The 22409-nt window shown below is 37.0% G+C and overlaps 2 protein-coding genes across 3 annotated transcripts in view; both read right to left on the reverse strand.

Moving 5' to 3' along the window:
* LOC106455908 (uncharacterized) overlaps positions 1 to 4813 on the reverse strand; it is a 6715-nt gene extending 1902 nt beyond the window's left edge. Inside the window, exons 1-7 of the mRNA XM_005753693.2 lie at positions 4690 to 4813; positions 3478 to 3744; positions 3077 to 3355; positions 2037 to 2309; positions 877 to 990; positions 745 to 760; positions 582 to 661 (exon numbers count right to left, since the gene is read on the reverse strand). Coding sequence (XP_005753750.2) covers positions 582 to 661; positions 745 to 760; positions 877 to 990; positions 2037 to 2309; positions 3077 to 3355; positions 3478 to 3744; positions 4690 to 4726 — 1066 coding nt within the window. The 5' untranslated portion in view covers positions 4727 to 4813. The remainder of the gene's footprint in view (positions 1 to 581; positions 662 to 744; positions 761 to 876; positions 991 to 2036; positions 2310 to 3076; positions 3356 to 3477; positions 3745 to 4689) is intronic.
* Positions 4814 to 9626: 4813 nt separating this feature from the next.
* LOC102207227 (low affinity immunoglobulin gamma Fc region receptor II-like) lies at positions 9627 to 14420 on the reverse strand. Of its 2 annotated transcripts, XM_005753694.1 has the most exons (10): positions 14273 to 14420; positions 13986 to 14021; positions 13350 to 13652; positions 12942 to 13211; positions 10881 to 11123; positions 10580 to 10688; positions 10292 to 10383; positions 10054 to 10116; positions 9857 to 9926; positions 9627 to 9737 (listed from the first exon to the last, which is right to left on the reverse strand). In XM_005753694.1, exons 1-10 carry the CDS (start codon positions 14385 to 14387, stop codon positions 9731 to 9733), a joined length of 1308 nt encoding a protein of 435 aa, XP_005753751.1. In that variant the 5' UTR covers positions 14388 to 14420; the 3' UTR covers positions 9627 to 9730. The 2 variants fall into 2 exon arrangements, with proteins under 2 accessions (XP_005753751.1, XP_005753752.1); XM_005753695.1 differs by lacking the exon at positions 13986 to 14021.
* Positions 14421 to 22409: the final 7989 nt, after the last annotated feature.

The following is a 22409-nucleotide window of genomic DNA, read 5'->3' on the forward strand; positions in this document are numbered from 1 at the left end:
GGTGACCCAGGTGTTTTGTTTTTTTGTTTGTTTTTGTTTTTTCTTTCTTCCCCCCCTTTCTCACCGTCTCTTCTCCCCTTTGGTTTTCTCTCTCTCTCTTTCTTTCATTCTTTCTCCCTGTCCTATCCCCAGTCATGTCTGTCCCGTTTGTAGCAACTGAAAATAAAATAAATTCATAATTATAATAAAGGTCAATCAAATGGACCAATATGGCAAGGCCATGATGATCCACTTGGTAAAATAAATCCGCTTGGCATCTTTCTTGGCCTTAAGACAACAATTCTGATGGCTAAAGATCCAAACGGGACAAAAAAAAAAAAAAAAGATTATTAAAAGTCCTACTCATTTTTATTTTCCATGGTACATACTGTGCCTTTTTCTGTGTCATTGATGTCTTTATTTGATTTGTAGAAAAAATAATCACATACAGAGTAAAATCAAGCCAATGGTTAAATAAATAATACAAAATAAATAGTCATATATAGCAATTTGAGCATCTTCTAATACATCTAATCAGGACGTAATGTATTAAGCTCAGAGTTTACAATTTGTCAAGAAAACAATACAGGGTGAAGGCTGACCTTGAACAGGAGAAATGTGTTGAGTTTCATCTTGCTTGGTCATGTGGTTTGTAGCAGAGTGCTGATTTTTGCTCTGAGGCCTGGAGGAATAAAAATATAACATAAATTTGTAAATGTAACAATTCCAGAAGGTTGAAAAAGGGGTGGGAAGGGTTGAACCAACCTCTTAAAGCATGAATCTGTAAAAAAACGAAAAAGAAAATAATTTCAAACTGCTCTGGTGCAATGACAGTACATCTACTTCAGACTAGATGCATGAATACTTAGATCACATAATAAGGCAAGATGGCCTTACCCTTTGACAGTTTGAAGCGATACAACAGCAGAAGAAGAAGAATCAGTAAAATTCCACAAACAAGTCCAACAATCAAAGGAGTGAGAAACGAAGAGTTTTCAGGCCCAGGCTCTGCTGTAATAAATGTTAGGTTCTAATTAGATTTATGTATAAAGATTCTCCAAAATGATTTAGGGTTCTTTAATGGCACAAGAACAACACATATTCCCAATAACAGTATCTCTGTATAAACCTGAAGGTTACAAACATATGCTAGAGCCCAACATTCTTTTCCTGTATATTGACACCTATGGAAATCTTCTTATAATTATGTCACTGCATGGCAGGAATCATCATTTCCTCTCTCCTTTACTTTGTGTGTGTGTGTGTGTGTGTGGGGGGGGTAGATGCTGCAGATTTGTTATCTTCACATGCATGATGTAAATCTCCTGTTCAACCATATCCATAAGGTGCCCCACTGGATTGAGATCTGGTGGCTGTGAGTACACAGAGAACTCATTGTCATGTTCGAAAAACCAGTTTGTGATGACTTTAGTTTTGTGACACGTTAACCTGCTGGAAGCATTAATTAGAAGATGGGTACACTATGGTCATAAAGGTGGATGGACATGGTCAAAAACAATACTTAGTATTGTTTTCTGCAGTAGTATTCTGTGGTATATAGACAATTCTCACTTAGTACAAAGGGGACAAAAGTGTACTAAGAATATCTCTCGCACTATTACACAACCACCAGTATCCTGGACTGTTAATACAATACAGGATGGAGCTGTGCTTTTGTGCTGTTAGGTCTCCACTGACCAAAAACATCTTACTTAAACCACAATATGTCGATGTGATGGTGTAACTTCTGTCAACAATTAGCAAAATTATATGCACTAAAAATCAGCGTTAGAGGAAAAAATATATATTATTGCATATTTATACTTTAAAGATGGCTCTGTAGTACTGAACCTTTTAACCTTTAAATAATGTTGATGTTTTCAAAAACTACGGTATTTCTACGCAGCTAAAGTCAATTTGTAACAATGACCCAGTGGTAAACAAGAGCTATTCAAACTTTAAATATTATACAAATATCATATTGAATATTGTCAAATTGAAAGGCTCACAACAATCTTTTGAAGGTTGTATACTCATTAACTTTCAGTCAAACTCACTGTTTTTATCAATGTTGACTGGATCACTGTAGTCTGTGTAGTAAACTGGGTTTCCTCTTCCTGCTCTGGACCTGTAGAGTCCTTCCTGTGAGACACTGATTTGTCCGTCTGAAGGAGCAGCATCTTGTGTAGTCAAGGGTTCAGAGGATTTATTACCTCTGTACCAGAAGTATTTCCATTCAGATGACAGGTTCACTGAGCAGTTCAGAGTCACTTTGCCTGCTACTGGAACGTCTCTGCTGTTAGTAGTCAGTTGGGCCTTTGGTTTAACTGCTGTTGTATGTAGAACAAAGGCAGGAGAAAAAAGACATATTATTTAACATCACAATTTACAGGTCAGGATCACACTGCCCTGGTCTGTGCTACCTGAGGCATGCAAGGCTATTATCTGCCTTTAAATTAGACCTTGACCTTTTCTTCAGTGCATGATGCTCTAGCAGTATTACTTCCATTTCCTGTGACCACACAGTTAAAGGTTCTGAGCAGCTTTAACACTGATGGCTTTACGTCAACTCACTCTTTCATCATTTCTGTCTTTTTTATTATCTAGTAAGTAACCACATAATTCAATAATTATAGCATTATGCATTAATACAGAAGAAGAAGACGCACCTGATGTTTCATCAAGTAGAAACAAAAACACATTAACAGCAATTTATGACCTTATGGTTTCTTTATGATTTTCTTTATGATATTTAATTAAGTATTTTTATGTCTTTAAATTCTCTGCAAAGTGCAAAACTTTGTTCTTTTTAGGCTTTTAGATCTTATGTTACGGTTGGATTGAGTTGGGCCCAGCTTTTGACCCTTTTTCAAAAATACAAGTCGTGGTTTTTCTTCTGGATAAACCTTCCAGTATTCATTATTGACAAAACTTCACTTATTTAAATTTCAATACTCCCATCCATCCATCTTCTTCCATTTATCCAGGGCCAGAAGAAGATGTTAGGTGGTTCAACTCACTAGATTCATTTGCCTCAAAATACTACAATAATAATAATAATAATAATAATAATATTGTATATACACACATAACTTACTTGATGCTGACAATGTGAAGGCTTCACTCCACTCTGTTGAAGAATATGAGTCATCTCTGCGTCGACTCTTACACATGTAGTCTCCACTGCTGGACTCAGAAACTCTGAATGTCACATCATTATTGTGTGTCCACTGTGTGGGTGTCCTGGGTCCTCTCCATTCATACTCCCACTCAGTGGTTTCACCTCCTTCCTGCACCTCACATGTCAGAGTGATCGTCTCACCTCTGAATATCTGAGGCCAGTTGGGTCGTTGTTTTACAACAACTTTATTGGAAACTGTTCACACATATTAACAGTTGAGATACAAACAGAAACATGAAATCAACACAGAAAACTTAACATTGTATGTTTGATAATCATGAGTGAATGTATATTTCAAACTAAATGACTGAACTCACTGGTTTTCTCAATAGTGACATCATCACTTCTATCAGTGTAGTAAACTGGGTTTCCTCTTTTTCCTCTGCAGCTGTAGATTCCTCCTTCAGATACTCTGATATCTCTGTTTTGTTGATCTCTGATTTTACTTTCAGAGGTTGTTTGGGTTCGTCTGAACCACTCATATTTCCATCCATCAGAGCTCTGCACAGAGCAGGTCAGTGTCACACTGCCCCCTACTGGTATGATTGTTGTTCCTGCTGTCAGTGTGGCCCTGGGTTTATCTGCTGTTATAAAAAAGAAGGGAAGGAAATAATTTGAACAGAACAATTCATGCTATTGTTCACAGAGGACTTACCTATTGCAATTATAGAGACAGTATTACTGTTCTTTGTTTTATGTGACCTCTTTTTGCGACCAGAGCACTGATATTCACCACTGTCACCCTTAGAGCTAATTTCTAATGTATAGTCTTTGTGTGTGTTGTAGGGGATAAATTCTCGACCATCCTTGTTGATTTTGTATTCCCAGTCAGTGTCGTCACCTTCATTCATGTCACATATGAAGGTAACAAACTCTTGAATAACAAAACTGGACCAGTTGGGTTCAATAGTTAGCACAGCAGCTAGAATCCAACACAATCACACCATTAGAAATCTGAAACACTTTTACGCATGAAACAATCTGTGTTTGTGTTCATAAATTTTTTTTTTTTAGTTAAAATATCAGTTCTAAATAAATAAATACAGAATTACAGAAAGATAAAATGCTAAAGAGTGATGCCGTATGTGGAGATAAAAAAAAATCATAAATAAAATAAAACAACTGTTCAGTCACCTTGAGTGTGTCCAGTACAGAGGAGCGTACAGAGCACTACAATAAAGACAGAAACTTCAGACATTGGTTCAAATAATCAAGTATGGCATAAATAAAACATTTGGGGTTTTACTAGTGTCTACTATGATTGGTTTTAAATTATGATTTTAAATGCATCAAATTATCACTGATGGAGAAACAAACCTTTGTTAGATAAACTAAAGCAGCTCCACTCTGATCTGAGTCAGTGCACTAAAATCTAATCCAGTCTACAAACAAACATGTTGGTAACAAACATGAGAGTCCTCTGATCACATGACCTGAAATGGTCCAAATGACTGATGCTCTGTTCTTCTTACTAAAACATGTTTATGGATCAGTATGAGTCAAACAATAGGAGTCAGTGATGTACTCACAGAATAGGCCCAGCTCACAGAGCAAAGTGGCTCCCATCCTCACACCCAGCAGTGACACGTCTGAAAACTTCTACAACTTTCTGTAAAGAGAGAGAGTGAAGCAGCAGCACAGCAGATACCAAAGAGCTGTGAAGGAAACCAAGAGGGTTTAACACTTCTTCTTTCAGCTTCCTTCCCTTTTTCAACAGAACTAACACACCTTAAGAAGATCTGGTCACAGCATACTGTGACATGTTTATACTGTCCTGGTGCTGCACAAACTTATCAAGCAGTTTTTATCAAATGACCTGTCATACAAATATAGTGAAACTAAACAATACAAATACACCGATGATAATTTGCATTACGAAAGTATTTTTTTTTTGACCAGCACTAAACTTTGTTAAGTAATTAAACAGCTACAGATAAAATGACTTATATTAAACTGTGATGCTTTTTTCCCCTGCTTATTTTAATGCACTACGCAAATACAGTTAGTTAAACAATGACTGACAAGGGTGGGGTGGGTTCTAACGTATGTTATAAAAGTGTTCTAACACCCCCTTCCCCAAAGTATGAATAGTTTATTAATTTTGCATATACTTGTACTTTAACAGCATACCTAGATAGTGGAAAAGAAAGAATGATTGAGGTGTGCCTGCTGATATTTAAAACAAAAAAAGCATCTGATGAGGTCTCAAAGAAGGGAGAGTCAGTTAAATCAGTGACTAAAGAACATGTGATCTGCCACATAACACTGAGCTAATTCTACAAATCATTGCAAAGGCTGACAGAGTCACAGAAAAAAATGCAAAAAGAATGTCTTGGGAAAAACTGAAGGCAATCAGAAGAAAAAGAAAGAGAAACTTGTTAAAGAAATGAAAACTAACGCTAAAGACTCTGACCTCAGATGATAAAAACCTTTGTCTGTATGGAGCCATTTGGCAGCTCAAAGCCAGAGGAAGTTTGGGTAAAATTACCCTTGGGCACACCAAGGCTGCACTATAGGGTTACATGCATACTGCTATTGTATTTTTGATACAGATAATATATAAGCTTTAAATGAGACTGTAGCAAGTATGACCCATGCTCAGCTACCGGTCTCCACTTCCAGCCCTGGCAGCTACCCTAAAAATAGGGGATGCATGATCATAATGATAGGATCCAGTGACCTCCAGTGACACTACAGCCTGAACCCACTGGTCCACCCATGCCCTGCAGCCACACTGCAGACCACACCCCATCACACAAACTTATCTTTTTCGCATGGGACTAATAATAAAAAAAATGTTTATTAAGTATTTGTGGTGTTGTGAAAGTTTTTTCTGTTAAACTAATTTGCACACCCACACAAAAGAGTGAATTTGGATTATGGTCAGTTGTAGGGAAATAAACACAAACACCTTTATTCCACTAAACCACTTCTTGTGTACTTTCTCTGGTGTGGATTCAGTTTCTGCTTCTTTTTTCTAATTGTTACAATTCTCTGTAGCATGTGTTACAACACACCCCAGTAATGGGGCAGGTTGTAGCAGAGGAACGCCATGTATTTAACGTTAACACACGAGGTCTGTGGTATTCTTGCAGGGTTTTGAATAGATGCAATTTACAGGAAACAAAATTGTATGCTTTTTGTGTAAAAGTTTGAGAACTTTATTGCAAAACTCTTTGGGAAAAAAAGCAGTAAATATCAACAAATATCTAAACAGTAAAAAAAAAAAACTCTGTTCTACCTGCATTCTGTTACTCTACTGGAACTTTAAAAAGGTATTCGTGATCCCTGTAAATTAATTTAAGCATGCTGGGAGATGAGGAACAGGCAGACGTAAGTTTGTGAAAAGTTTTTATTTTTTTCCTGTAGACTCATATGTGTCTTCAAATTATTAACAAATATCAAGCTAACACCAAGTTATAATGTTGATGGTGGAATTGATCTTCTCAGGACCTTCTTGATGTGAGGCAACAGTGCTAACCACCGTGCCACCATACTACCCATAATGGACATCTATCTATCCTTCTTAAAAGCAAATATATTCTCCCCACAGAGGAATAGAATGAATTTCTGGCTCTTGGGAGGATATGCAGCTAAAATATATAGAAAGCAATATGTAATACATGTAGCTGTACTATCAACTGTAATGTGTTGATTCTGGCACTTTTTCCCATCTACTTTGTTTTTCAGTCAGGAATTAGACATCACTTCACACCAGATCAATGTGATGGGACATTGAGCACAGTAGTGTAATCGTTACTCTGCTTTGCAACTTGAACTCTGCATGGGCATATTTACAAAGCTTCCTATAACATTTGCCCCTAGTAAAACGTGGATGATAGTGTGGATTAAATACATGCAATGTTTAAAAAACAATAGTTTAAGCAGAAACGTAAACTTCTGCCCCACCCTCCATACAGTGACATGACTTCCTGTGCTGAGCAGACATGTGTATCCTGCAGTGAGTGAGAGAGAAGAGCATTGTGGGTGGGGGTATTTTATGGCTGTAAACTCTGTCTTTGATACTGTTTAGTATCGTGTCAGATAACATCCAAGGGGTTGTCACGGATGTTTGCTGTGTTGCTGCTATAATTCAGATTTTCCTGATTCTGTGCATATGTGTGTTTCAGTTTTCTCACACTAGCAACATAACACTGACCACTACCGTATACAACTCACGTTGTGTGAGTGTATGATTTAGGGCCTCCATCAGGTGCTCCTGTGTTGTTATGAGCACTCACTGAAATCAATTTATTTGATATACAGTTAGTAAAATGTTGCCTTTAGCCTGCATAACAAAATATATTTGATTGGAAAATATATCCATACATTCACAATATAGCTTGTTGTATATGAAGAAGAAAAACTCAACACAGACATAACTTGTAGAACTGTATTCTACAAGTTTTCACGGTATATGGTTATAGTTTAGTATCATTTATGGACATTTTATACATCTACACAACACACAGCATGCACTGTGGATTTAAGAGCAGTGTTCATAGTGCAGAATATCCAAATAACCACAAAAACATGATGGGAGTAAATTTTGTGTAAACCTCTGAACAAGAAATTAGCTGATATGTTTGCACTAAACAGCTTACTCACTAGAAAATTACTCACTAGCTTATTTGTACATTTACGTTCAATTCTGAGCCCTCAGTTTCCCACAGACAGAACCAGCAGACTCTTTAACTAACATTTGCACAAAAATGAAATCTCCATTTAATACACACTAAAAACAACAGAATCAAATGGTAAATGGCCTGTATTTGTATAGTGCTTTATTTAGTCACTAAGGACCCCAAAGCGCTTTACACTACATTCAGTCATCCACACATTCACACACACATTCACACACTGGTGATGGCAAGCTACATTGTAGCCACAGCTGCCCTGGGGTGCACTGACAGAGGCGAGGCTGCCAGACACTGGCGCCATCCTTATCTTTTGTTGCTGCAACAGGTAGTGCTCTTGCTAACTCACATGACACAGTCAGTGTGATGATATCACTCCACTCTGAGAAGAAATAGTCCCTTCTGCCCCGGCAGCTGTATCCTCCACTGTCAGACTCAGTAGCTCTGATGATTCTGTCTTCATTGGATGTTGGAGGTGTGTTTAACTTGGCTGCTCTCCATTCATGCAAGTTAACAACATAGATAACTGCAACAAAATGTAAAAACTGAAGGCAAATTTCACATTTAATTTACTAATTAATCAGTAAATTAAATTTCAAATTCACCAAATCACATAATTTGGCTTTGTGGTGAGCAATATTCCCCTAGTGTGGAATGATCCTCCCTTGAGTAGTGCTGATGAATGCAGTCTAAACCTTGAGTCCCCCTCTCACTCCCCAATGTGATTAAAAATTAAAAATTTATGCAAAGATCACATTTTAGCAGTAGTAGTAACGTTAAATGAAAAATTTCTGGAGCACACTATTACACATGCATTTTGTTAATGATGATCACATTTTTTTTATTCGTCAAATCAAGTAAGGTTTATTTGTATAGCACATCACCACATGTGATATTTATATATATTCTTTATGTGGTGCTAAAAAGGCACAGAAATTAACAGTGACACATTTATTGACAGTTTGGCAGGTTTGAACAGAATATGATGACAAAAGAGGAAATAAATTTCATACAGTCATGCCAGGCGTATTTCTTGCATTTCTTTCTTTATGATTATTATCATTAAATTTTCTGTACACTGTTTTTTACACAGATGATGTACTGAAAGTGTAGTTAATTTAAATTGCAGAAAACATTTAAAATCATGGTAATGACTTCTTTAATAACCGCCACAATAGCTATCAAGCCAAAAATGACACATGAAATGAAATGTAAAGTCTCCTGTAGCAGTCATATCACCATTCACCATTCCTGAGTTACTATTTATCGCATCATGTGCTGAAAGGGAACACGTACAGTATATACACACAGATACTCACGTGTGCATGTGTACATATACACATACGTGCACAAATAACATAAAGAACCAAGATAAACTAAGACAGAACAGACCCATAGCCGGTTTCAAAGGGACCCAAAAGCCTGTGAAAATAGCTAGGTCTTCAAGATTGATTAAACAATTTCCAAACAGGAGGGGGACTTTACAAAAGAGGGGAGACTCAGAGAAAGACCTCTCACCTTTAGATTTTAAGTGGAAGTGTGGACAAGACTGAAGGACAAGCAGAATTCAAGTGGAAAAGTGCAAAAGTATAAAAAAAAATGAAAGAAGCAGCTTTAACACCAATCCAGACAACTGTAAGGGCTACAGATGCAAAATATGTTCAATTACAGAGAAAATCTTCCTGGACCCTCTCCCAGCTGTCACAGGGAAAAAAGTGGGATACACCCTGAACATTTTGGCTAACACAGTCAGATGACTTTGGACATTCACAGACATAGTTAACCTAACATGCATGTCTTTGGACTGTAGGAGGAAGCAGAGTACTCTGAGAGAACCCACACAGGCACACATAAAATGCAAGCTGCACACAGAAAGGTCCAACTAGGTCGACTCAAACCCAGGAAATTCTTGCTGTAAAGCTGAAGCTTCTTTCTATGAACTTGGATGAAAACATATATACAGATGATGTATACTGTACATAGATGAAACACACACACACACACACACACACACACACACACACACACAGACAACAGACTTAATATGTGCCTATATTACCAAAAGCTGTTTTCCTGTAGTCTGACTTCAGAATAGATAGCACCTTCCGCTGCTGCCTGTGATGGTCTACCTGTGAATGGAGAAACCAGTTACGGACCAAATTATGTTTGTTAAATATGACATAAATTACAAAAACAATCAAGTTTAACTAACATGAACAGGAAACTGAAATTGAATTGAATGCTAGTTTAAAATACCTGCATTGTTCTGGGTTTCACCTTTGTTTTTGTGCATTACCAGGGCATACAGCAGATTATCATCTAAAAGATGACAGAAAACAGACAGTTTAATGATATTTCAGAAACTGAAATGCTGCAAAAGTGGAATCTAATTTTAAAAATATGTCCGTACATTTAAAAAAGGGACATTTTAAAGGTTTTTTGTCAGTATCTTTTAAAAACCTTTGAAGATTTGCGTTAGTTAATCAAAACTGACCATGGACTTCAGAGTAGAGCGCTTCAAGCTGACATGCATTCTGGCTAACCTCAGAATCTGCAGAATCAACATGGGTTTGTTTGCACTGTGTTCTGTAAAATGTAGTAAAATAATTGAAAGAAAATAATGTTAAGAATATTGAAAAAAAAGTGAATAGAAATAATTGATGACTAATAAACATGTATGCTCTTTAAGATGATTACTCAATAATTTTTATAAGGAAAATATATTATTTTGCATTAGAAACTGAAGGCAGAATCAGATTTTAATCAATTGAAAAGGCCTCACCCTTTGACTTTCAGATAAATCATGAGTAGGATAGCAATCAGTAAAATCCCACAAACAAATCCAATAATCATCTGCGCAGTAAATGAAGACTTTAAAGGCCTGGATACCGCTACAATAAAAAACAAATACATTTTATTTTTAAGTTTTATGTTCAGTTGTTTTCACAAAATATGAATACTCACTACTATTAGTACATTAATGTGATTTAAAATGATCCATATTCACATAAAAACACCAAAAGTGTTGTTGCAGGGAGTATTAGCAAAAAGAAGGGCTGAAGAAGAGTTTTAAACAAACTTACCCTTTACTGACATCCAGCTCTGTGGTGACTGTTTTTCTGAATATTGACACTTATAAAAGCCTTCATCTGATTTTGACACTGCAGGGATATTCAGCTTCCCTCTGGTGTTATTGCTGATGAGGTTATCATTTCGAAAGAAAAGCACAGAGGATTTTAAAGTTTTGTTCCTCAGTTTGCAGTGGAGCGTAACAGCTTCTCCCTCAGTAACTGGGTGGACCGGGCTCACAAGTATTATATTGCTTTCTGTAAAACAGTCAGACAATGTCACATCAGAATACGTACTAGAGGACGGCCCTGGTTACAAAGACGTGTAGAAAATTCAGAGCATTGTCTGACAGATGTTAAAAGACCTCAGTTGCCTCACAAAATAGAGACAGCTCTGGTCCATCCTGGAGAGTAGAGTTGTGCTTTTAACCCAGTCCAGTTTATTGTCAGTGTGTACTCCGAGGTATTTATTGTCCTCCACACTGTCTACACTGTCAACCCCCTGGATTAAAACAGGGTTTACTGGTTTCCTGGTCCTCCTAAAGTCCACAGTCACTTCCTTGGTTTTTGTCACATTGAGCTGCAGATTATTCTGCTCCCACCATGAGACAAAGAGTGAACCACAGCCTGATACTCTGTCTCATCATCCCCACCGATGAATTCACCCTTCGCAGAGTTATCAGAAATCGTCTGAAGACGGCAGGTCTCAGTGCAGTGGCTGAAGTCTGTGATGTAAAGGTACCAGGACACAAGAGAAGCATCCATCTGCATTGCTGTCAGCTTATCACCCAGGAGGGCCGGCCTGATGGTATTGAATGCACTGTAAAAGTCAAAAAGTGTGACCCTCACAGTGCTTGCTGGCTGGTCCAGATCGGCATAAACACAATTGAGAAGTTAGATGAGGACATCTGCTGATGTCCGAAGTGGAGCTACTAAGATAAGTGAAGAGGTTCCTAATGTGGCCTGTCTATAGATCGCTTGTAGATGATGGAGGCACAGCCCTTGATGAGGCAGGGACTCACCCCATCTGTCCAGTAGACTTCCCCAAGTGGAGTCTTATTATTTGTCTCTGAACCTGGTCGTGAGTGAAAGTGAAAGGTGGGGGAGAGGTGTCTGTTCTTTCATACTAGATTATGGTGCAGTGAGGAGACGGGAGAGAGTTGCACGGCTGTGGGTTGCAGGCTGACTACAGCTAAGTGAGTAGAAGGGTGAGCATTAACTGCAGTATCGAATCTGTTGATGATTTGACACTGCTGAATGTAACTGACAAGACAGAGGAAGTAAATTGAACATCACGTCACATGAAAAGAGGGACTGTCAGAGCAGAACAGGTAGTGACTAACAGAGACCATAACAATGTACTAATATTGCAAAGAAATAAAAATAAAAAAACACTTAAACACAAGAAACCAAATACTACAGAAAACTTAAAATACTGTGTTGGAGACACAGGACCATCACAGGAACAGGAGACTACTAAAATAAAACAGGAAGTGACTAAACAAAGAAGCACCTAAGACAGGAATCTAAAGAGCTTGGAAAGGTTTTGGGTTAACCTTGGGCGATTGACAGGGACAGAGATTTAATAACAGATTTAATACAGGGAGGCGAGGAGAATTGAAACCAATGAAATTTGCAAAAGTCTAAAGACAAAATTGAGCAGATATCCATAAAGAACCAAACCTGAAATAAATAAAATTCAAAACTCAAAGACTCAGAACAATTAAACATAAAAGGTAAATACAAAAATTCAAAACTCAGGCAGAAAGATTGGGGCCTGTGGTAATGTAAGGTAACAGAAAGGTCTGATGACTTACTGGAGGCATGTTTTCACATTAATGACAAATTGAATAAAAAATAATAAGATAAAGGTGAGGAATGAGTATGTTTACTACGCTTGCATTTTTATATTTACACAAACATAACTCTAACACTTTCAAAAATATAATCTTATTGACTGAAAGGATGCTTACTGTGACACAATGTGGGCAGAACCTGCAGAGTCATACAGGAAAACAAACAAACAAAAAAAAAAGAAAAGAAAAAAAAAGAAAAAAAGGATGTAAAAATACTTACTTTGCACTGTGTTGTTGACAGCATTGCTGAAGCCACCCAGTTTAGACTCACACCAGTACACGGCTGGTTTGGCTGTAGCATTTTTGATCGTGCAGGTGGATCCACTCATTGTTCCCCAGACAGAACAGTTTGCAAGGTAGCCTGCTTCACTCAGCCTCATCACTCTCCACTCAGAAGGTTTTCCCTCACAGCGCAGTGAGACAGACTCTTCAGAGAAGTGCTGCACTCTGTCAGGAGTCACTTTGACAGTTGCAGTTGCTGAACTAGAATCTTAGAAACATGTAATGTGGGATCAAAACAGCCACTGAGATATTATGAAATTAGGAATCTAAATGTTTCTTGAAGTAACTGTATTAACAGAAGCTGTATTGTTATGCATCATGGCAATGATATTACATTCAAACTTACCTGCAGACCAAACAAATACAGGTTTGCTGTCCGAAGTGAAATGCTCTGGCTGCTGTCTTCCAGCTCTACATGCATATCCTGCCGTCTGTTTCTGTCCATGAACAATGTAGGAATTTTGTGCAGTTCCATTTTTACCACCTGGTAGCAGCTCAAAGTAGTAGCCCTTGCTTGAATTTTTGAAAAAAGCCTGATACCAGTAGAACCTCCATTCTGCAGAGTGACTTCTAACACTGCAGTGTAGAGTCACTGATGCCCCAGGACTCAGCCATGATGAAGACACACTGAGATCAGGTTTGGGTTTATCTTTCAGAATGAACACATGCATGTCCGCGTAAGTAAAGCAAACAATACTCAGCAGTTCTTCAAGATATTTTTGTCATTTTCTTACACAATCTTTAGTAACTATGTTAGTTTTGTGTTCCTTGTCGTAATACATTGTCAAAGAAACTGCTCAAGTAGCAAAGATGAGTAATCACAGCACGCATAAGTAGTGTTTGTGTTAAAGAAATAAGATTTTGCAGAATTACTGCCTAAACTGGCAGTAATTCTGCAAATAAAATATGGTTGATGGTATTTATGTGATATATATCTATCTGAAGTGATGCAACAGAAACAAAAGAAAAAGCATTCAATCACCTTCAGTTTGTCCGCAAGACAGAAGTGTGTTCAGCACTGAAATAGAAGTTAATACTTATAAAACTTAAAATTAACCTTGCATTTAAAACGTCCTGATGGTTTACTGATGACAGTATTGTGTGTAATTAACAATGTCACTACTAAGTTAAGTTACACCAGCGCCAGCTACCCTGCATTAACTAAAAGGTGATCAAAGTGAAGTGGATAAAAATACCATACCGTCTGCGCTCTTAAAGAAACTAATATAAAAATAGACATTGCATAATGTAAATATTCAGTATACTCACAAACCAACCCAGATACACAGAAGAAAGCATGTCCCATCCTGATATTCAACACTGAAAATGGTGAAAATGTCTCTGTACTTGTGAGAAATGTTTCCACTTTGATGCACTGATGCATATGAACAAGATAAAAAGAGAAGTGTGGGTGAAAGGAAGCTATATCTCTTATCAGCGTGAGCACACTTGCTTTCTGCGGAGTCCTTTTCTCAGACCACACCATCTCTCCTCCCTTTCCTGTTTTAAATAAAGCTCTCACAACTGCAGTTATATTGAAATGCCCACTTCGTTATGAGGAACCACAAATACTTCAGTTTTGAACATGTCCCCTGTCAACACAATAATGATAAATAGTAACTCATGAATAGTGACTTGACAGCTGCATGAGGGTTTACATTTTATTTCATGTGTCATTTTTGGCTTGATAATTATTGTGGCTGTTATTAGAATAAGTCATGAGAATAACTTTAAAGGGTTAAACTAATGTCTTCTGCAATTAAACTAATGACATTTTCAGGACATTGTCTGTGTAGAAAAAACATGTTAGAGCAAAATGAATAATATACTGTATTTATGAAATACATTTCTACATAATATATGTAGGAATATGTATGAAACAGTAGTTTTGACTGCTATTTTTAGTCCCTATTTAGGATTACAAAAGATTACACGCTACAGCATTATGAAAAAAGCACAACATTTATACATTGTAAAGCTTTCAGAAATGCAATTTGTACTAAGCTGTTACTGTGATACTGCAGGGTTTAGCAGACAGGTTGCAGTCAAACACTGACTGATAGGTCTTGGAACCATTTCTGCCAAAGGTTAACATAGATTCAATAAATTATAAATGACATAATATCACCCTCTAGTGCCTATCTTCTGTAAACACAGTCCATCATTGTACTGTGCTTTGTGTTATAAAATTGATGTAGGAAATATGGGACAAAGAGCTAGAGCTGTATAGTCGAGTAGAGTGAGTGATTTATTTATGTTTTAGGTTTGTATTTCGGAGATTTCTTCCTATTAAAAAGAAGTTTTTTCTGGAGGAGGTGGTCTGACTTTTTTTTGTTCCTATATTATTATTTTTGTGATTTTGATGCTTTAAAAATAAAACTGAATTGAATTGCGTGTAAAGTTAAATATTTCATTGTTTACATTTTTTACAATTTTGATGATTACAGCTTACAGCCTAAAAAAATACATCTAACAATTACAGACATATAAACTCAAGTCAAGTGGCTTTATTGTCATGTCAACCATATACAGTGGTTCGGTACACAGTGAAACGAGACAGCATTCCTCCAAGACCTTGGTGCTACATAAAACAGTAAATCAATACAGGACTACATAAAGTGTACAGGACTACATAAAGTGTACACTACATTGGATCAATACCAAAATGTTGTTGCCCATCGTTAATGCAGGATGCATAGCAAAGCATGTAGAAAGCAACAAAAAATGACTCAAGAAATCATGCTATATCCTGGCTTGTCCAAGTCAGAAGGCTTTAAACAAAAATCCAGACAGAGAGCAATGGAGAGGTGTGACTGCAGAAAGGAGGGCACTTTTATAACCAAGCTAACTCAGAACAGGGGTACCTCAAGCCCAGGTGTTCCAACATTATATGCAGAGATGAAAGGATAAAGCTGTTCAGTTGGTCTCAAAATTGCGAAAAAAAAAAAAAAAAGTTGCTTGGTTGATTTTTGACCAACCCAGATTGCCAAAATTTTGAGTCTTTGTCTGAAAATAGTATTTTCCCATTTTCAGTGAAGATCGGAAGAAAAATGGTGCATGAGCAAATTATTAGGTCCAATATAGAGGAAATTTTTTTATAGCGGAGAATTTACTCTGATTGGATTTTCTAAACACTGTCTATTAACTTTAAGCTGTCTCTATGATTTGCTATTCATATTGTATACATGGTCATTTAGTTGAAAGTTACAAAAGATAAATCCTTTACATTTTTACAATTATATTGTACAGCTATATCATGATAGAACAAAAACACTGCTCAGGCCAAAATAAAAAAAGATAAAAACCCAAACTATAACTGCATACAATTTCCATGAAGAAATGCATTTATTCACACATTTAAATCCATGCAGTATTATATCAGTCCTCTTTTAGGTAATGTTCAAAAACTTTCAATACATGCATTTATAGTATTTCTTTGTACCCATAGAGGAACCTATTTTATGTTACACTGCAAAAGCTAACTTTAAATCATGTTTTATTATTAAATGAATACAGATAATATGAAAACTAAATGAAAACACCTTGTCTGTACCATATATTATATATATTGTATACTGTATATTATAAGGATGATGACTATCACTAAAAAAAACTGTACAAAATACTGAACAAGTTACAGACATTTCTGTATAAGAAGCTTGAGGTTGGTTTTACTGCTACAATTCGATTCAATGACCTGTAAAACAGCCACAAAAAGGACATAGGGATTATCATTTAGTAACAATATTATAAGCTAAAGAATACAAATAAATCACTAAATATAACAGTCATGTTAGCTTACTTACAGAGGGCACTTCCTAATTTAACTTCAGAATAAACTGCTTCATCAGCTGATGCATGACTCGAGTTTACTGTGACTGGAGAGAATATTATTTAAAAGGCTTAGCTGTAAACTCATAATACAAAGTAAGTCTTTAACTCACAGGTCAGTTCTCAATTGTATCTGAGACAAATACAGAGTATGACATATTAGTGATACAAACTAAAATGTATTCAAGTAAAAAAATAAGTAAAGCAGATTTTCATGTTATTTATTCCAGTCAAATTTTAAGATCATCACTGGAGAGGATGGCAGGCTTTACTTACGCTGGTTGTTCTTGGATGCTCTTTTATTGTGACGGTTGACCTGGGCATACGTTGGACTGTCTTCTAAAAAAGAAATGAGATCTCAGGATGCATTTATGCCGCAGAAAACAATGATATACAGCTGCTGAACTTGTGGACAGCCTTAGAAGTTGACATAAATCGTATGAATTTCATAATATTCTTTACTATTATTATTATTACACAAAGCTGTGTGTTTGTTTGTTTGTTTGTTTTAACACCCCTGTGTGGCACCATTCCAGGAAGCATATTCATCAAACTCTGACTTTAAAAACAAACAATAAGTTTGATTAACTCTGAAATTGGCAACTCTGTGTCTTCTGTTCCAGAACAGCTGATCAGAGTTAGTTCAGTCAAATCTGAATATGTTCACCCGGTGTTAAGCGCATGCATGAGCAGAGAAAAAAGCAATCATCAGTGGATCCCCAATACTGCAATTCAACATGCCAATGAGTAAAAAAATAGCAGACCATTCATTTTAATACAGAGGACCAGGAAATAAGATATGACAAGAGATTGACATTCACAATATGAATGTCAATCTTTAAGAACAGAAAAGAAGACAACAGTATATATATTTTTTTCTTAATCCTATCCTGTCTGGCAGCTTTTGCAATCAATGTCATGTCCTCAACAGTTGACCTGTCCTAAGTGGCTCAGTGCAGGGAGTGAGCACTGCTGTAAATAAGTCATTTTGGATTAATCTTGCACTACGGATCGGGAGGAGAGCACTGCACAAGAGTCGGGAATTTTGCCATGGAAGAAATCGCACTGTTTGTTCTAACACTGTAAATAAATTCACTGCCGCAACCAGGAAAATCCTGCATTTGGGTCCAGTTCCTAACTAAATGTGATAAACTGTTGTTCCAAACACATTTTGGTTTTTCAAGATCAGCTCTATAAATTTGCTATGGGCGCTTCCTTTTCAGGGTTTATCTGTTTATTTTGTCACTTTTATCCATGTTATTTCAATTATTACATTGTATATGGTACACAATATGTCTAAGGCAGGACAGCTGGGCAGGGGAGGAGGACCTAATAAAAGGAAAGAGTACAAATAGAATTGCACAATGTATCACCGACTGCCACACCGGTAAGAAAAATGAACATACAGCAACTGGAACACAAAAATTCAAAAAATGCACCTATACTTGGTACTAACTGAATGAATGTGGAAGCAGTCATGTTAAGTACACAAAATAGCAAACTAATTCAAGTCTAGGATTTCAGTTCTTGTTAAAACATAAACTTCTGCAAATTAATTCACTTGTCAATGCATCTTTATGAATGAGGAAATGAATGTGTCAGTCAGCTGGTTCAAGTCTAGAAGGAGGGAAGGAGTCAGAGAAACTCAGAGTTTATAGAAGAAAACCTGCCAGTGAGCAGGTTAGGTTTACAGAGACTGTCACCCCAGAAACCGACTAAGAGTTGAAGTTAACACTCTTTCTGGAACAGAAAACCCCAGTTTCACTCATTACAACTCAGAGCTGTTAGCTAACCCTGCTTCCTAGAACAGGACAGTACAGACACTAGATAATGCAGAAGATGGACTATAAGACAATCTATGGGTGCACCAACTCTTTGTGTAAGGTACAGATAGAAGAGAAACTACCAAACAAATCTCTTTGAGACTCAGAAGGAACTGATGCATACAGTTGGCCAAAAATTGAAAGGAAAAAAAAAACCCTAAACAAAAAAACAACACACATCCACAACACAAAAAGGATCAGGCAATTGACAAAGGCAAGCAAACATCAATATCACAGCTTTTGTTAGTGATTTAAACTGTGAGTACATACAAACAAAAAAGTAAAATAGATTCACAATTTCAGAATTCACAATCATTAATTACGACAGTAAATTATTAATATAAACTAAAATGCATACACAAATAAGAAAAAAGACTTCATTTTTAATCAGAAATTATTATTTTTATAATAATTATCAAGTTCAACACTGGAGATTATAGCAGGCTTTACTTACCCTGGTTTTCCTTAGCTTTTGCTTTATTGTGACGGTTGATCTCGGCATATGTTGGAATGTCTTCTATAATAAGAAAGAAGATTTGAGAATATATTTCTATCAGTGGGTCACTGGCTTACTAAGAATTTTGATTCCCTTGTAGTTGGAGCACACCCTCTGGCCCCCTTTCTTAGAAAGGGGAACCACCAACAGTGAGTGTCCCAGTTCAGAGGCAATGCCCCTGATGTCCATGCAATGTTGCAAAGGAATGTCAACGAAGACAGCCCTACAACATCCAGATCCTCAAGGAACTCAAGGTGAATCTCATCCATCTCAGGGGACCTGCCACCAAGGACCTGTTTAACTACTGACTCCGCCTCCAGTGATGGGTGAGTAATCCCCCTCGCCCCAGACTCAGCACATGATGATTTAATCTTTTTTTTTTCTTTTTTCTTTTGGGCCTTTAAATAAAGAGAATTGGGAGTACATGTTTTGTTTGGGATTTTCCCCAGTTTACACAAATGTGTACATATGGGGTCAAAAGTATACATACACTCTTACAAATAATTCGGTAAGAGGTCCTACAGCAAGTTGCACCTTGATCAAGTGCTTTGGGTCACAATAAGCACGCTTCTGGATTAATTTCTGAGATCAAGCTTTTGGGAAAGCCATTCCAGAAGTTTACTTTTAGCCTGCTTTATCGATTAAAAAAATAACTTTGATCTGTGGTTGTTATCATTGTCCTGTTGAAACACTCAGTTGTGCCCAAGTTTAAACCCTCTAGCTACTGAGTAAGGGTGAAGTTTAAGAATTTAGAGGTAGTCCTCCTTTCATTATTCTAACCACTTCCAGACCTTGGCAAGGTGGTGAGAAATTTGAATAACTTGTACTTACATACAGTTGTTTAGGACTGTCCCATTGGAAAGTTCATTCCAGAAGCTCAAAGTTCTGACATTAGCCCAATTGAAAATATGTTGACTACACTTAACTGTGTCAAAAGAAATTAATAAAAGCTGAGAACTACCATGATACTCATGCCCTTGATGAGTGTATGTAAACTTTTGACCACAGCTATATGTGTATGTGTATATATACATGTATGTATGTTTATATGTATGTGATTAAATGTGAATGCACTTCTATACATGTACGTGTACGTGTGTCAGTGTACGTGACAAATAAATTCGAATTTGAATTTGAATATAACTTATAGATTTTTATATAGACTTATATATTTATTACCGAGACTGCTTTCTAATCTGACTTCGGAGTAAAGTTCCTCATTAGATGCTGCAGGACTTGATTTTTCTGTGAATGGAGAGAAGATCATTTAAAGCACTGATCTGCAGTGTTATGATGACCAATTATAATGTACTTGAAAGGAAGACAATTGATATCTCTACTAAGGAAAAGAAAGAAGGAGTATGATAGCATCAACTGATTTACAAATCTTGATGTAAACTGTGACTACAGACATAAAAATGCATAAAAAGATTTATATTTTCAAGAAAAGATAAGCATATTGAAAAATATTCAGTGGGACTGATGACAGATGTTGCCAGTTATTTCCTTTCTTTACTTTTTTGGGTGGTGTGTGACCTCAACATAAATCAGACTCATATTAAAAAAAAAAAAAAAGTCAGATGTTTTTCATCCAAAATGTGATACAGAGCTGTTGAATTAATAGACAGATTCAGAGGTGGACTAAAACTATTTTTAAGACACTGAAAAGAAAATCAGCTTTTTGTCACTGACACCGCAGCTAATACATGCTTATTGATTTTATATATAAGATAAAACAATGTAACAAAAGATTTCTTTGTTGTAAAAATAATTCTCAGCAATAAATATTATACCATTGTGAATCCTGTTTATTTCTCCTTTAATCGTGTCACATTTGTAAGGAAAATGTATTTGTGAGTTGAGCAGCACCAGAGCTGGGGTGGCTGTAGCTCAGGTGGTGGAGCGGTCACCTACTCACCGGAAGGTTGGTGGTTTGATCCCAGGCTCCTTTAGTCTACATGCCAAATATCCTTGGGCAAGATATTAACCCCATTTTGCCCTCTGATGCATCCATCGGAGTGTGAATGCGAGTGAATGTTTGATAGAAACACTAAAAACCTTAGATAATGCGCTTGTATGATTGGGTTAGAATGCAGCTTAGAATGCACGAGTTGTATAAAGTGCTTTGAGTGCTCAGTGACAGTAGAAAAGTGCTATATAAGAACCAGTCCATTTACCATTTAGTTGAGTATGTGGCCTGAGTCCATGAAAAAAATCCATGCCAAATGTTCTCTGCCAGTGTAATGGTAAATGGACTGACTCTTATATAGCGCTTTTCTACTCTCCAGGAGTAAGCACTCTTTACAACATGCCACATCACCCAATCACACCCATTCTCACAAGCACTTTCTCTAAATTCAGTGCTTCCTACATTCATTCACACATTCATACTCCGATGAATGCATCGGAGAGCAAAGGATAGGTACTAGTTGCACATTCTAATCTTAATATCTCTCTTCATTGAAATGACCGCCAATGATGAAAAGACTTGTTTTTCCATTGAGGGAGAGGTTGCTCCCAAACCGTCATACTAGCTCTACCCTGTCAGTCCAGCATATAGCATAGTGCTCTTAGTGTCTTCTCCACACTTTGACTCTATAATCCATAAGTAGAATCTTGACTCATTGCTGAACACAACTTTCCTCCATATGTTCAGGTTCTAGTGCACAAGTTGCTGACACCAGTATAAGTGGGCCTGATTGTGAAGAACAATTATGGCAGGGCCTCCTGGCAGCTCCATGAGACTGGAGATTTGGTCTGTGAAATTTATTTTGGGTACAATGAGCTATCAGCTATATCATTCTGCAAACCTTAACTGCAAATCTGTAGAAGATGTTTCCTGAGTGCTGACAGGGTGAGGAAACAGTCTTCTTGTGGTGTGATCTTTTTGGGAAGACATCCTCCATTACAAGGATCTTCCTCTTCAATTTGGAGATGGTACCAGGGCCAAATCTGAATAACACTGGAACATTTTGTGGAACTCCAGCTTGAAGTTGACCTATTGCATGGGCAATATCAGTCAAATGTGACATGCTTGGTGCAGATACCAACTGACAGCTGTAGCAGTCTATCCTCACAGGCGCTACTAATCAGGCCCCACTCAGTCACCGGACTGCCAGCCCCTGTAGTAGTTTTTCATGGGCACAACCAGCATACTCAGCTTTATTGCTCAAATGCAATTTCCTTACAAATGTGGTACCATTTAAGGGACCATTTAACAGACTTAATTGCCAAGAAGCCTTTTACAACAAAAAAT

This window comes from Pundamilia nyererei, unplaced genomic scaffold (genome assembly GCF_000239375.1).
Source record: "Pundamilia nyererei isolate P.nyererei 1_Seehausen unplaced genomic scaffold, PunNye1.0 scaffold00453, whole genome shotgun sequence".
Taxonomy (NCBI): domain Eukaryota; kingdom Metazoa; phylum Chordata; class Actinopteri; order Cichliformes; family Cichlidae; genus Pundamilia; species Pundamilia nyererei.

Excerpts from the sequence above, each read along its gene's own strand:
- LOC102207227 (XM_005753694.1), bottom strand. The coding sequence starts at position 14,387 with ATGCATCAGTGCATCAAAGTGGAAACATTTCTCACAAGTACAGAGACA. Across the intron at positions 14,022-14,272 it reads CTGTGTATCTGGGTTGGTTT|TGCTGAACACACTTCTGTCT; the intron begins GTGAGTATACTG and ends CTTCTATTTCAG. Across the intron at positions 13,653-13,985 it reads GTCTTGCGGACAAACTGAAG|ATAAACCCAAACCTGATCTC; the intron begins GTGATTGAATGC and ends TCATTCTGAAAG.